Here is a 13,979-nt window from a genome sequence, read left to right on the forward strand (position 1 = left end):
TTCAGACAGTTTTGAGGAAATGCCTGGACCAGGATTGAGCAATAAATGCAGTTTGCATAACGGAGATATTTTCAGTAATTTTTTTTTTTTTCCTCCCGGAAACAGTAATTAGAAAGCATTGTTGCTTAATGAGGACAGTAATGATGTTTTATATTAATATACAAGTTGCAAGCCATTCCCCTTTAGAATGGACTTCTGAAGGGATGGATTTCTTGAGTATCTGTTGTGAATATCTGGAGCTCAGGACAGGCAAGAAGACAGAAAACTGAAGTCTGCCTGAGAGACAGCTTAGCGAATTGTCTTAGCTTTTTTTCTTAAATAACAATAAATTGCTAATGTGAAGAACTTAATAAATATTCATGTTATAAGTTAGGGCTGGTATAAACATGTGTTAGTCCCAGTTTACGAAAAGAACAAGAGCATTATACATGAAAGAGCTAAACCGGCAGTTTCCAGTTGTAAGCTTCTCATTTCCTTGCACATAGTCTGAAGAAAGTGTTAGATGGTTCTTTCCAGTAATCAGCCACTAATAACAAAAAACTTACCCCACTTTCTAAAGATATGGTTAGTTGAACAGCTGCCATTCCTCACCCTAGCAGTATTTCTGATTTATTTATAGTATGATGCTGGACACCATTAATAACTGGGCACTTGTAAGAGGAAGTACAGATTGACATTTTTTAAAATAGATTGACAAGATAACAGAGGATGCTTTATGCATTTGTCAATTTAAACAGATACAGAAACTTAGATCTTTTTTCACAGAAACTGTAAACTCTACAAATGATTAAGTTTTAGAATAGAGATGTGTATTTTTAATTGAAGGGAATGTCAGTACTAGGCATATTCTTAGTAGTATTGTTTAAAACACTTCAGCATGAAGAATCATGTCTTGAAAAATAGGCTTTCAAAAATTCAGCTTGGCATTAGCAACATGTTGGCGTATTTCTTGTTACATTTCACATTGTATAAAATTTACAGTATTTCAGAAGCAGTTGGAGTGGTAGTTTATAGAAGTGGACCCACTTGGAGGACTAATGTGGGTAAACTTTGGATTTGCTTTTTTCTAGCTACTGCTCTGAACTCAATCTGTTGCTAGTTAAGTTGAATGGGAACTGATAGCTTTTAGTTGGTGAAAGCTGTATTTAAAAAGCTAAGCTATAAATCTGTGTCCAGGGCAGAAATACTGTAGCAGTAAACTTGTAATAATTGCCAGTTGCATGGGAAAATATTGTTTCCAGCTATCTCATGTTGGAAAACAATCTGTTTTAGAATGAAGTGATGAACATTTAGTTAAATAATTAATTTTCTGTAATTTGATAAAGTGCTTCCTTAGCCTTAGTTGCTACTAAAAAGATGACCTGAGTAAACTAAGACCTATATAGAATACAAGCCCTAACTAGATAGGGGTTTATTTAGGACACATGGCAATTAGTACTTTTAGGCTTTGGTGTGTACTTTAAATCATCAAGTAGCTAAATCCAGACTGGTGGAAAATCTTGGCTAAATGGGAGAGAAATCTGAATGGATATTCTAGACAGAGGCAAGTGTGGTCACTCATATGTGAAAGGCCTGAGGTGATTGCATTCTGGAGAAGAAAATGCCAAAGAGCAACAGGAGAGTGAGAGAGAGAAAGGGATTTGATGCCTAGGAGACAATGACACTGGGCCTGTGCTGGTGCAGCAGGCAAAAGTTGCTTGGAATGTGGGATTCTCCTGGACAATTACATTTAGCATTCACATCCTCTGTACAGATTTGTATATGTCTTTGAGTTATCTGAACCAGCAATGGATAGGTTGATGTTCAAAGTGAAAACGTCAGAATGTTGCCCTGTATTTTGTCAAACTGCTATAGAGTGCTAATATCCTTGGCAAGCAAAAAGCAATTATTTGGCAGGGTGGAGAAATGGAAGATTTCGTCTTTAGTATTTATTGAGGAAATTAAGTCAGAAGTGGAAAAATTTGCATCCAGATCAGCTCAGGTGAGACTGTTCTTCATATTATGATGAATTCTGTAATGATTAAGGTGTGAAAAAATTCAGTAATGTGTATTAACCAAATATAGGATTACTTAATATTGCTGAAGAATTCTGCTTTAGTACTTGAATATAATCATGTGTTACCACACACTTGAAGTTAGGGCTGTAATCCAACAGTACTTCCGACAACTTTTTATTATCAACTAGAATAACATTCCCCGACTTGACTTTTTTTTTTGTGAAGACAATCAATTAAGTTTTAACAGTGTTCATGATTTGACATCCACGTGAAGATCACAGTTCCTGCCCATGGTTTATATCGGAGCATTTTCATGCTATAGAGCATTTCTCACAGATGCTGTACCAAGCCTTCAATAATTCCAGTGTTTGCATTTGGTGTTAAAGCTGTGGTTTTATACCTCAGCAAATTTTTCTGTGGTATTTGCAATCCTTATTCTTGCTCAATCTGAATTTCTGTTAATCTTTGTAAGATTGATTTATAGTTGATTTATTGTTCATGGATACAATTGGTTCATGTGTCACCCCTCTCTGGGGTTGTAGTGTTGCTCAACAGTCCTGCTAGGCAACCTGCTGTTGATTATCTGATCTGTCTTGTGATAGCCATTAATGATATTTTTAACATCTCCCTTGAGGATTTGTACAATGCCAGACTTCACTTTCTGATACGCATTCCTAGAATGCTAAGCAAAAAGGTCAGAATACTCTTTTTTAATATACTAATGTGCAGCTACACCAGGTCATCTCCTGTTTTGATGCCTCCTAAAGTTGCTAACGTACCAGCCTGTCGCTTCTCTTCATATGCTCAGAATAGTTCTTCATAGATGACTACTTGAGTGTTGTTTCTGCTTCTCCCAGTTCATCATTTTGCCTCCTCCTTTAGGCATACACTTCAGTTGCTGTTTTTGCCGTGTTCCTTATAAATTCTAATCAATGTGGATGAGAGCAAAGATTTTGTCCAACTTCAGCCACTTCTTAGTCTGTTTCACGTGTCCTACCACTCAATTGAACTCCACCATTCCTCAGTTAAGAGGACCAGTTGGAACAGCATTTGCTGCCCTATGTCTCCAGGTGCTTAACCCAGAATGTATTGAGACTAGTGTCTATATTCTTTAAGCTTTTTAAGTTGCTGTCTTTTAAGGAGAAAAGTTGCTCTTTTCCTTAAGCTCTCTTTTACAACTAATATGTGTGCATACATAGATATATATGTACACAAATATAATTTTATATATATCCAGGAATTAGAGAGAGCTATGATAGGAGAGTTTAGACTGACAAATCAGGTCAGGTTTAAACTTCAGAATGAAAGCTTTTAGGCTGATATTCATTAGCAATATGTCTTGTGCTTATAATTAGTTCTTACACATTGTTAATTATCACTATATGTTAGTTCTTACACACTGACCGTTCAAAGCAGTCAGTCTTACATCTGACTTATATCCTAAATTAGCTGTAAGTATGCAGTACCATGTAGCCAGTACCATATAGCCAGCCTGGTATCTTTGTTCTTGATGGCCTTCATTGTCAAGGTAACTTGACTGAAGAGCTCTTCAGTAGGGAGTGGGGGGAGGTGGATGACAGCACAGGGACAGAACTGAAGTAGGTGTCATCTTCTGCCAACCTCCCCCCACCCCCTCAATTTAGGATCTTTTATAACCATCTTTTATGAAATGATGGAGGCTCCTGGTCCTGGACTACATGTGGTGTGATGCTGGGGAGGTGTGACTTTCCCAGGCTGCAGCAGGTGCCTTGCCCTGTTGCTCAGCTGTTTGGGTTTTTTCCCTTGCGTAGCTACTGCTACTTAGAGCAAAAACAGCCTTCCCAGCTCTGGAGGTTGCACTTTTTCACTGACCAGTAATTGACCATTAATGAGTTGTTTATGGTTCTGGGGCCTCTGCTTTTAGTGTGTGTCCGTATTTTCAAGGCCTTTATTAAATCATGCTTAAATTGTATGTCATAACAAGAGACACATCGTACCAAGGTCTAGTTCACAGAGCCAGCTTTCATAACAAGTTGATAACGAGCCTTACAGATCGGGTCTGGGGCCTTGTGTAGTTAGCATAAGGCCTGTTGCTAGTAATGTTAATATTGCATTTATAGAAATGCTTATACAGTTGTACTGTATTAAGTTGCTTATGTTTGGATTCAAACAAAGCTAATCTTAAGTCTTAGGGTGCTGCTTCCACAGGTACAGCAGGCCTCTGCTTTAGCTGCAGCTCCACTGCTTTCATAGGATGGGAACTTTCCATTCCCATCACCACGAGTCTAAGTCCCGGGTGCTTTGCTCTCTCTGCAAGCTCAATGTAGTGCTGCAAAGCATGACTTTTCTCTTAGGGTAGAGTATCTTCTCTGGGTGTTGCTGCATGGTTTTCTTGTGGAATCTGTATTGTACTGTTGCTCCTGGTCTATGTACGGCTTTTGGGTCTTCCATGGCACAGTGCAGTACATAGTACGAGGTACAATAAAGCTAATCAATACACAAATAGTGGTTTTAGGGGTGCAGCAGTGTATATGTGATTCCTGCTCCTATATTTGACTGTCCTATAAAAATAAACTTTTAAAAAAGTGACACATGGGGCTTCAGCATTCTCTAGAGTTGATATGAAGTTGCCTTGCTTCCTGCTGGATTAATAACTCTAGCTTCTTGCTGTGTGTGATGGGATTTTGTTAGAATACCAGTGTTCAGGCTGTGTTCTGAAAAATGAGCAGTGACTCCAGAAAGAAATACGCTACCTTGACTAAATACTTCTCCTTAGTATTTAATAGGGCACAAAATACGATGTTTTTAGACCTGTCTTCTCTGGTGAATGGTGAAACACATACTTTGATTCAGCTGATTGAGAGGATTTTTCCATTGATGATTTTAAGCACTATTTACTGTATGGAATAGGCTGGAATAGGCTGGAGAGTTGGGCGGGGAGAAATTTAATGAAATATAACAAGGGCAAGTGTAGAGTCCTGCATCTGGGCAAGAACAACCCCATGTACCAGTACAAGTTGGGGACAGACCTGTTGGAGACCAGCGTAGGGGAAAGGGACCTGGGGGTCCTAGTGGACAACAGGATGACCATGAGCCAGCAGTGTGCCCTTGTGGCCAAGAAGGCCAATGGCATCCTGGGGTATATTAGAAGGGGTGTGGTTAGCAGGTCAAGAGAGGTTCTCCTCCCCCTCTACTCTGCCCTGGTGAGGCTGCATCTGGAATATTGTGTCCAGTTCTGGGCCCCTCAGTTCAAGAAGGACAGGGAACTGCTAGAGAGAGTCCAGCGCAGAGCCACAAAGATGATTAAGGGAGTGGAACATCTCGCTTATGAGGAGAGGCTGAGGGAGCTGGGTCTCTTTAGCTTAGAGAAGAGGAGACTGAGGGGTGACCTCATTAATGTTTATAAATATGTAAAGGGCAAGTGTCATGAGGATGGAGCCAGGCTTTTCTTAGTGACATCCCTTGACAGGACAAGGGGCAATGGGTGCAAGCTGGAACACAGGAGGTTCCACATAAATATGAGGAAAAACTTCTTTACGGTGAGGGTGACCGAACACTGGAACAGGCTGCCCAGAGAGGTTGTGGAGTCTCCTTCTCTGGAGACATTCAAAACCCGCCTGGACGCGTTCCTGTGTGATATGGTCTAGGTAATCCTGCTCCGGCAGGGGGATTGGACTAGATGATCTTTCGAGGTCCCTTCCAATCCCTAACATTCTGTGATTCTGTGTGATTCTGTGAATAGAACTTTAAAATAATCTTGGTGGTACTTTTATTTCACAGTCTTTGCTGTTCCATGTTTTTTTGTAAGTTAGCGTGTTTTCAGCCATTTTAAATTTTGTAGGGAGGGGATGTAATTGCTTTGCAGTTTGGATCTGTTTTGAATTAAATGCTTTAGAAAAATTATTTCAAGATGTGCACTTTTTGAGACTTGGCTGAGGTTTTTCACTTGCTTTTTTTTCTAGCTGAATAATCACAGCCTTTGCCAATTCCAAACTGGTTTTATATGGGAGCTGAAATGCAGTTTTCATGTGTACTTTTAAAATTAATTCCTTCAATCATACAGCACAAATCTTAAAGTGAACTTTTTGTTTGGGTTTTTGTTAGCACCTCAATGTAAGTACATACAGAAAGCGTTCATATAACTTTTCCTTCCTAGCATCAGGTAGGTTCTTTTTTTATTTGTTCCTACAGTCAAAATACACGTTTTGGTGTTAGCCTCATTTCTCAATAACTGCAGTGTTTTTCTTATTTTGATACATGCTGCTTACTGAAAACGGTGGAGTGAAGAGATTTTTTTAACCTTGATCTTGTTACCTGTTACTTCATATTGCTTTCACTGGCTTCCCCTTTTTCCGTTACACCAGTTAAGCTACTTTTTAAGGTCCTCAGCATCATATTTCTATAGCTCACCAGGTAAGATGTTACGCCTTCTCTCTGTTTAACATGTGATAGTGTTTTTGTCCATTACTTCCTAAATTATCAAATACATATCTCTCCCTATGTCCAGTTTGCTGCCTCTTGTGAGGAGGTTCCCTTGCTTATGTGTGAACACAGTCCCATTTTGAACTTCTGTCTGTTTCAAAAGTAACACCACGTTATAGATGCAATTTAGTGTATTCTGATAACTGCTTGTCCCCCTCTATTCTTTCTTGTCCTATACATATTGTCCTGGAACGATCTTCTGGATTTCCTGTTGGAAACTAGAGAGAATAGAGGGGGTTTTGGCATTTGAGTGAATACATCCAGGTCCAGAAACTATTACATGACCTATGGAGAACATATAGGCAGATCCGTAGATCTTTTTATGTGGTAACTGCTCTGAACTTTTTTTTTGTGGAGAAAGTGCTAGTTTGTTCAGTTACTGTGTAACTGGAGGATTTCAGGAAGTTGCAGAATGGTGCAGAAGGGATGCTTTTTCCTGAATTCCATGGGGATGGTGGAAAAACTAACTCACAAACCAGTGGGTAAATTGTACCTTGCGTTGTAGGAAGGTGACACTGTTCATGTGGGAAAAGATTGTGTATTCAGCTCTGAGCTGGTGAACATTGGTTATGATAGCCTGGCTTGCATCTCATTTTCCAGGGCATAACTTCTCATGTCCAGTTTTATAAGAGATATTTAAGTTGCAATTGGTGGAGACTCCTATCTTTAAAACATTTTTCAGGCTTGTGAATGTGAAGGTGCTTGCAGATAGACACCAGAGGTACGAAGAGGTATTTTGGTACTGTCCCATCAGATGAAGCAAAACGCACCACTTGTATTCTGAGTGGAGGAGAAGTGATCTTTGGGTGGTTTGTCCCTATACACATCCTACTTGCAAAAAAAAAAAAACCAAAACAACCAAAAAAACCCAAAAAACCTGTAAGCATGGGTTACAGCAGTGGAATATATGAAAAACACTTTACATTTATATAGGAAGAATAATCTTAAGTCAATTTCACTAACATAAGGCATTCTTTTTTTTAAAGCTTAGAATTAGCATTTTTAATAGCTTTACATGTTCTGATATAAGGCATATAAGTTTAGACCATTTTTTAAGAAAAAACTTTCAGTTTGATTACCAAAAACTTTAATTCATTTTCTCAGTTTTCAGTTAAGTACCTTTTGACTGACACCATCCTCAAGCCTACCTGGAAAAAAGAATGAGAAGTTCTGTTAATTTGTTTTGAGCTGCTCTAAGAGAAAGTGGAGGGAACATCAGGTTTCATGGTTTAGACTAAAGCTACTGCTAAAGTCTTTGCTAATGATTGAAAGGTAACCGATCGTCAGAGGAATTCAGATCATTTGAGCTTTTTCCCTTAAGAGAAGTTTGTAAAACCTAATTAAGTAAACCAAAATACATCTTTTTACAGGATACCATTTCTAAAGCAGTGATTTCTCACAATTTTGCAATAGTTTTATTAGTGGGAATAAAACAGATAGTACTTAATATTTGCCTTCATTGTAAAATTACTCTTTTATGAATTTAGTTCTCTTACAAGATTTTATGGTCGTGATAACGCAGTCCACAGAAAAGTAAATAATGTGCTGTTCTAGGAGGATGAATGAGAATTAGCATTAGAGGTTTTTAGAATCTGGCTTAAATATGACTGGAATTTAGAAATTCACGAGTTGTATTCAGCAGCTGAACAGGTTTTCACTTCTAGCCATGGGCAAAGTTGATGTGCAGCTATACTAATTTTTTCTTAATCTTGTATTAAAAAAATGACTTATTGGTATCACAAAAACCAAAAAACTGCTATGTCAAACCTTCAGGGATAAATAGCTTTGTACTGCTGAGTTAGATCTAAGTGTAATGCTTGTCTTCACTCAGTTAATATATGTTATTATAGTGTATAACACTGGCGTATTTGTAAACTGCAGTTATCTTCATAGCAGTATATGGTATTATTTTGTTAATAACTGTGAACCGGTGGAGCTAGGCTAGGTAACAGCCACTGTTGCATTTATGCTAGTGACATTCATGTCTGAGAGAGAACTAAAGAATGGTGGTTCTCATTTTCTGTAGGCCTCTATTGTTTGCCTTGTGTCCCAGTGCCCTGCTCAGTATTTTCTTAATATGAAAGACCTTCAAAATTTTAAACTAAGTTAACCGTAGATAAGTTTTAGTTCTGCAGTGGGAATAGCAGCACAAGCACACTTTAATAGTTGTGATGTGCAGATTTGAATTGGAACTGCTATGAACTGCCCCAGCTTCCCTCTGTAGGGAACGGAAAAAATACCATTAAGAGTAGTGAGAGAGGAAGCAAAAGTTTCTTTGTTCAAGTATTTTTTTTTTTTCCTATGGAGTACTTTTGAAGCTGATGAAGTGTATAAAAATACTTAAGCTTCCCTGTGTGATTTGCCTGAAGCACTTGAACGAGTATTTTTCAAGCAAATACTGCTCTGAAGCTTGTTTCATGAATACCTCAGGCTTGAGAGCTGTATAGCAGGAAGGATTTTGTGGCAGTGCAGTCAGCTGTGACTCATGAGACCTGAGCTGGCTATAGACTTCCTCAGTAACTGTAGCCAAGTAAATGTTTCTTCATGTAAACTGTTCTTGCTTGTTTTGAATTTAAGAGCTAGTATGGGTTGGTTTTATATAGAGAGATCTGGGACATTTGAATGCTTGCAGTTGCCTTTATTTCAGCAGGATTCTCTGCAGGTGCCTTGGTAGAAAGCTTAGGGAGGCATACAGAAGGGGTGTTTGGGGATGCTGGAGGCCTATTTCTTGCCGCATATTCTTGCATGGAATTATGATTTAACTGTTTGTGGTTTTTTTTAAATGCTGGCCTTGGAAGAAGCCCTTGGTGCGCACATAGGCTGCCTCTGCCACGGACTCTTAAATTAAGTCTGCCCAACTCACCTTTGAAAATGCTACAAAGGTTTTCAGGTGTTCCCATTCAGTGTCATATCAATCTGGGTTTTGTTCCCCAGTGTCCTCTCAATTTATGTGTGTATGCTGCTTGAGGCTGCTGTGGGATGGGGGTGTTAGGAAGAAAAGCGGCTGAAGTTCTTCAACCTGCTTTAGGTCCTGAGGGTAGATAGTGAACTCCTACTTGCTTCCTGCTTCCCTGCATGACTAAAACATTCTTCTTCCATGCCTTATCTTGGTTGTGCATGGGCAGTAGGACACATGTGGCCTCAGCACAGGTCCCTAGCTTCTTATAGATGAAAATCCCTGTTTATCCTCCAACATCTTGTCAGGTGGCTGGCTAAGAACTGTCCCATTTTATAATCGCTTCTGAGCATAAGTAGGAAAGTGAACATTAGGCTAGAAACAGTGAGCCTCAGAAAAAAAACGAGATCTAAAGGAAATGAGTCAACAGCTACAGGAAGAAAGTGAAGGGAAGAGAAATGGAAAAACTTCCAGCAAGTGTAAGGAGAGGCTCAAACTAGTCTGAGGAGTATGTTAGAAGAATAAAGGACAGATCTGAGAAGTGGTGAATAATGCTTTGTGGTCTCTGTTAGATGCAGCTACAGAAAACAATAAAAGCATTTATAGCAGGAGGGAAAACAAGGAAGTTTGTCCATAGTTCAGTGGGAAGGAGAATGTAACAAATGATGTTAACAAATGTATTTAGCCTTGTTAGTGGGTATTTCTTATCTTTAAGCAACTTGTCTAACAGGACTACCTGATCAGCTGGCTCTTTTGTAGCATGGAACTGCACAGTGAGCTGAGTATAACCCTAGACCTGATTTTTAGATGGCCTTAGTGTCTTAGCTATGGGTAATGCAGAAGTGTGCATGGCCCGAAATAGTGTTTAAAGGTTTTAGCTAGACCTCAAGGAAAACATTTCCCTTCGTCTTAGCAATGAGACATAGATTTTCAAATATATTAAAAGTTGCTATGCAAAGAAAGGGAATGCATAAACCTGCCTTTGAAAAGGGCAGAGAGGTGGTGGTCTTAAATCACATTAAAAGATGCGTAGGTTAGAGATGGGCGTGGGAGGAAAAGCAAGGAGTAAGTTGTGTGTGTAAGTGTGGAATCTGTAGTACTGCAGGCTTTTGAGATTAATTTTGGCAAGTCTCTTACTGTGTAGCATGTAACTGCTTTTAACTCCTCACAAAAGGCTTCAGAGAAAGAGAGATTGACCAAAGGAATGCTGTCACGGCAGGAAAAACTTTGATAGCTAATTCTTGTATGTTTGCTTTTTGGGTGATTTTTGAGAGAATCTTCCATTGTTGTAGATGTGTGTCCCCTACCACATGGCTAAAGGAGGGCCTGGCAGAAGGGTGGCTGGGAACAGGCATATAAGCCTGACACATTGATGTGACAGGTTTGCTACCCTAAAGCGGATAAACACATTTCTCATATATGGTAATAATAATGCAGAAAATGCAGTTTGAAGAAGAGGGGCCTGGAGTAGAAGACGTTGTCCTATATTGGGTTTACGTGGCAAGGTTTTGGTAGCGGGTGGTTAGAGGTGACTTCCATGAGAACATGCCAGAAGCTGCCCCCACATCTGACAGGCTCCAAGACAGACCCACTGGTGGCCAAAGCTGAGCTAAACAGCGATGGTGATAGCACCTCTGTGATAACATATTTAATAAGGGGAAAAAGTTGCTGCGCAACAGCAATTGCAGCCAGAGAGAGGAGTGAGAATATGTGAGAGAAACAACTCTGCAGACACCAAGGTCAGTGAAGAAGGAGAGGGAGGAGGTGCTCCAGGTGCTGGAGCAGGGATTCCCCTGCAGCCCATGGTGAAGACCATGGTGGAGGAGATACCCACCTGCAGCCCATGGAGGGCCCCATGCTGGAGCAGGTGGATATGCCCTGAAGGAAGCTGTGACCCCATGGAGAGCCTGTGTTGGAGCAGGCTCCTGGTAGGACCTGTGACTCTATGGAGAGAGGAGACCACACTGGAGCAGGTTTGCTGGCAGGACTTGTGACCCCGTGGGGGACCCACGCTGGAGCAGTCTGTTCCTGAAGGACTGCACCCGTGGAAGGGACCCACACTAGAGCAGTTCGTGAAGAACTGCAGCCCATGGGAAGGACCCATGTTGGAGCAGTTCGTGGAGAACTGACTCCCATGGGAGGGACCCCACACTAGAGGAGGGGAAGAGCATGAGGAGGAAGGAGCGTCAGAGACAACATGTGATGAACTGACCGCAACCTGCCGTTCCTTGTACCCCTGTGCAGGTTGGGGGTAGGAGGGAGAAAAAATTGGGAGTGAAGTTGAGCCTGGGAAGAAGGGAGGGATGGGGGGAAGGTGCCTTTTAGTTTTGTTTTTATTTTCATTATCCTACTCTGATTTAGAATGGCAGTAAATTAATTTCCCCAAGATGAGGGTGTTTTGCCTGTGATGATAATTGCTGAGTGATCTCCCTGTCCTTTTCTCTACCCACTAGCCTTTCATCCTATTTTTCTCTCCCCTGTCCAGCTGAGGAGCGGAGTGATAGAGCAGCTGGGTGGGCACCTGGCAGCCAGCCAAGGTTAGCCCACGACATGTTCCTTCTTAACATCCCTATGTTCTGTGGTTCAGTGAAGGCAAAACAGTATACAGAGCCAGTTTTGAAAGTTGTTTGAAGTAAGTTGAGGTGGTCAGATGTTAAGTAATTAGTAGCTGCGGTTGTTTGACTTGATTGTCAGTTTTGTCAGTTGCTGGGTGTTTTTTCTGTGGGAAGTTTAAATTTCTTTAAATTGAACTTAGGTTAAGATGCTTGACCAAATATGTGAAGCTTTTTAAAAGAAAAAAAGTGGAGCTTCATGTATTTTTGTTAAACTCTTCCTAGCTCATTTTTTATTTGGTAGTTTGGCTTCTGTTGTGCTTTTATTCCTGCCTAGTATATTTAAACAAGAAAGATTGTGTATTATGTGTAAGTAGCTTCTGATTTCCAGATCCTTTGAAAATAATTCTCACTGACACTGGGTTGTTGTGCATGACAACAAATGAGACTTGCTTCTAGATTTTCTTTTGTGGAGTGTTTCACGAGTGACCCACAGTGCTTTGGTTGTCTGCAAGATGAATGTATTTGCACAGTGGTTCTTATATTGTAAAGGATACTACTAACATGTGTAGACTTGTATTTAATATCTGAAATCAATATTTGTGGACCTTCAGATCGCATCATTTACCTTAACCTTAGAGCCTGTTAGCTTCCTATGGTTATTTGCATGTGTAACTTTTCTTTGTATTCAAATTCAGAAAAGGTATTCAGCTATACCTGTGTTATGTTTCCTTAAGAATAGTTTTCAAGGCGGGGCGGGAGGAATGTTTTGCTCGGTTGCCTATTTGCTAGGGAGTAGCTTTGAACTGACAGTGTCAGGGCAGAGGGCAGATTAGATCATTGTTTTGTTTCCCTGTACTTTCCTTACCAGCTTCATTATAAAGCTAGTAAAAGCTTTTTAGCGTTTAAGGCATGTGAACTGAAAGTTAGATGCATTTGAGTGGTGATATTGGAAAGGATTGCATGTTTCTACCAATTATCTGACAATCGTGTTTTACACTGTGAAAATAGTTGAGGCAGAGAGTGCCACAGTTTCCTTTAGTTCCCACTCTTCCTTCTCATTTTGCTATAGTCTGCTTTTATGTCTCTATCATGTTGCTTTTTGCTACTATGTATGTATTCCTTCCATCTAAAATGAGTACTGATAACAGTAACCTTATTTTTTTTTTTCCAGCTTTGAAATTTAAAAAAGAAGTAGTATATATAGGTGTATTTTCCTGGCTATGTCCAGTAGTTCTTTTGCTAAAGGATTTGCTTTGAAGTGTGAAGTTTTGGTCAATGTTTGTGTGGAACTTTTCTGTGACAAATTTTATTTAATAAGAATGTATTAAACAGGCTTTTCTATTTCAGAAGACTGATGTTTTTCATTATGAAAATGAAAAATTTTCATTATTTGAGACAGCTACATAAAACAGAATTTAGAACCCAAGATGAATTCAAGACAATATAGACCAGGTTTTTCTAATTACAGTGGTTTAGGGTGTGAAAATGTTCTGTGATGCATTCTTGATCATGTTACTAATTGTAGCTACTCTTATATTCTTTTCTGTCACAGCCCCATGACTTTGACGAATGCAGATTTGATATTAGCGTAAATGATAGTGTTTGGTACCTCCGAGCTCAGGACCCAGACCACAGACAACAGTGGGTAGATGCAATAGAGCAACACAAGGTATGTGGGTTTTTTTCCCATTTCCGTTCTCGCTCCCTCATTAGATCTGGTGGTGCTTGTGGAGAGTTGTAAGCTTCCCTGTACAGTCATTAAAGTACTCAAAGTATTTATGAAAAGTAAAAGCGGCAAGATTGAAGCTGTGTGTTAAATAAGTTTAAAAGGAATTTGCTTGTTCTTCATAGATAAGAGTTTAGAGAACTGAGAGCTAACAACTGTGAGCGTTTCTTGAGCTCTCTAGCTTGAAAAAGAAAAAGCTTGCATTATGTTTGAGTGGCTTTTTAATGGTTTTGTCCATCCTCTCTCACTGATTATTGAGTTGTTTCTTATCTGTCCTAGATGTTAAACTTTATAGAGTAAATTCTCCTAGGATATCGCTCTGGTTTTAGGCTCCTCTTTTTCAT

At 39.7% G+C, this 13,979-nt stretch overlaps 1 protein-coding gene across 2 annotated transcripts in view; it reads left to right on the top strand.

Annotated features, from left to right (window-relative positions):
* The window catches only part of CERT1 (ceramide transporter 1), a 76,873-nt gene that overhangs the window by 8,455 nt on the left and 54,439 nt on the right, over window positions 1–13,979 (top strand). For both annotated transcript variants that reach the window (XM_068423351.1, XM_068423352.1), the window contains exon 3: window positions 13,462–13,578. In XM_068423351.1, the coding sequence (XP_068279452.1) occupies window positions 13,462–13,578 (117 nt within the window). The remainder of the gene's footprint in view (window positions 1–13,461; window positions 13,579–13,979) is intronic.

This window comes from Nyctibius grandis, chromosome Z (genome assembly GCF_013368605.1).
Source record: "Nyctibius grandis isolate bNycGra1 chromosome Z, bNycGra1.pri, whole genome shotgun sequence".
Lineage (NCBI taxonomy): Eukaryota > Metazoa > Chordata > Aves > Nyctibiiformes > Nyctibiidae > Nyctibius > Nyctibius grandis.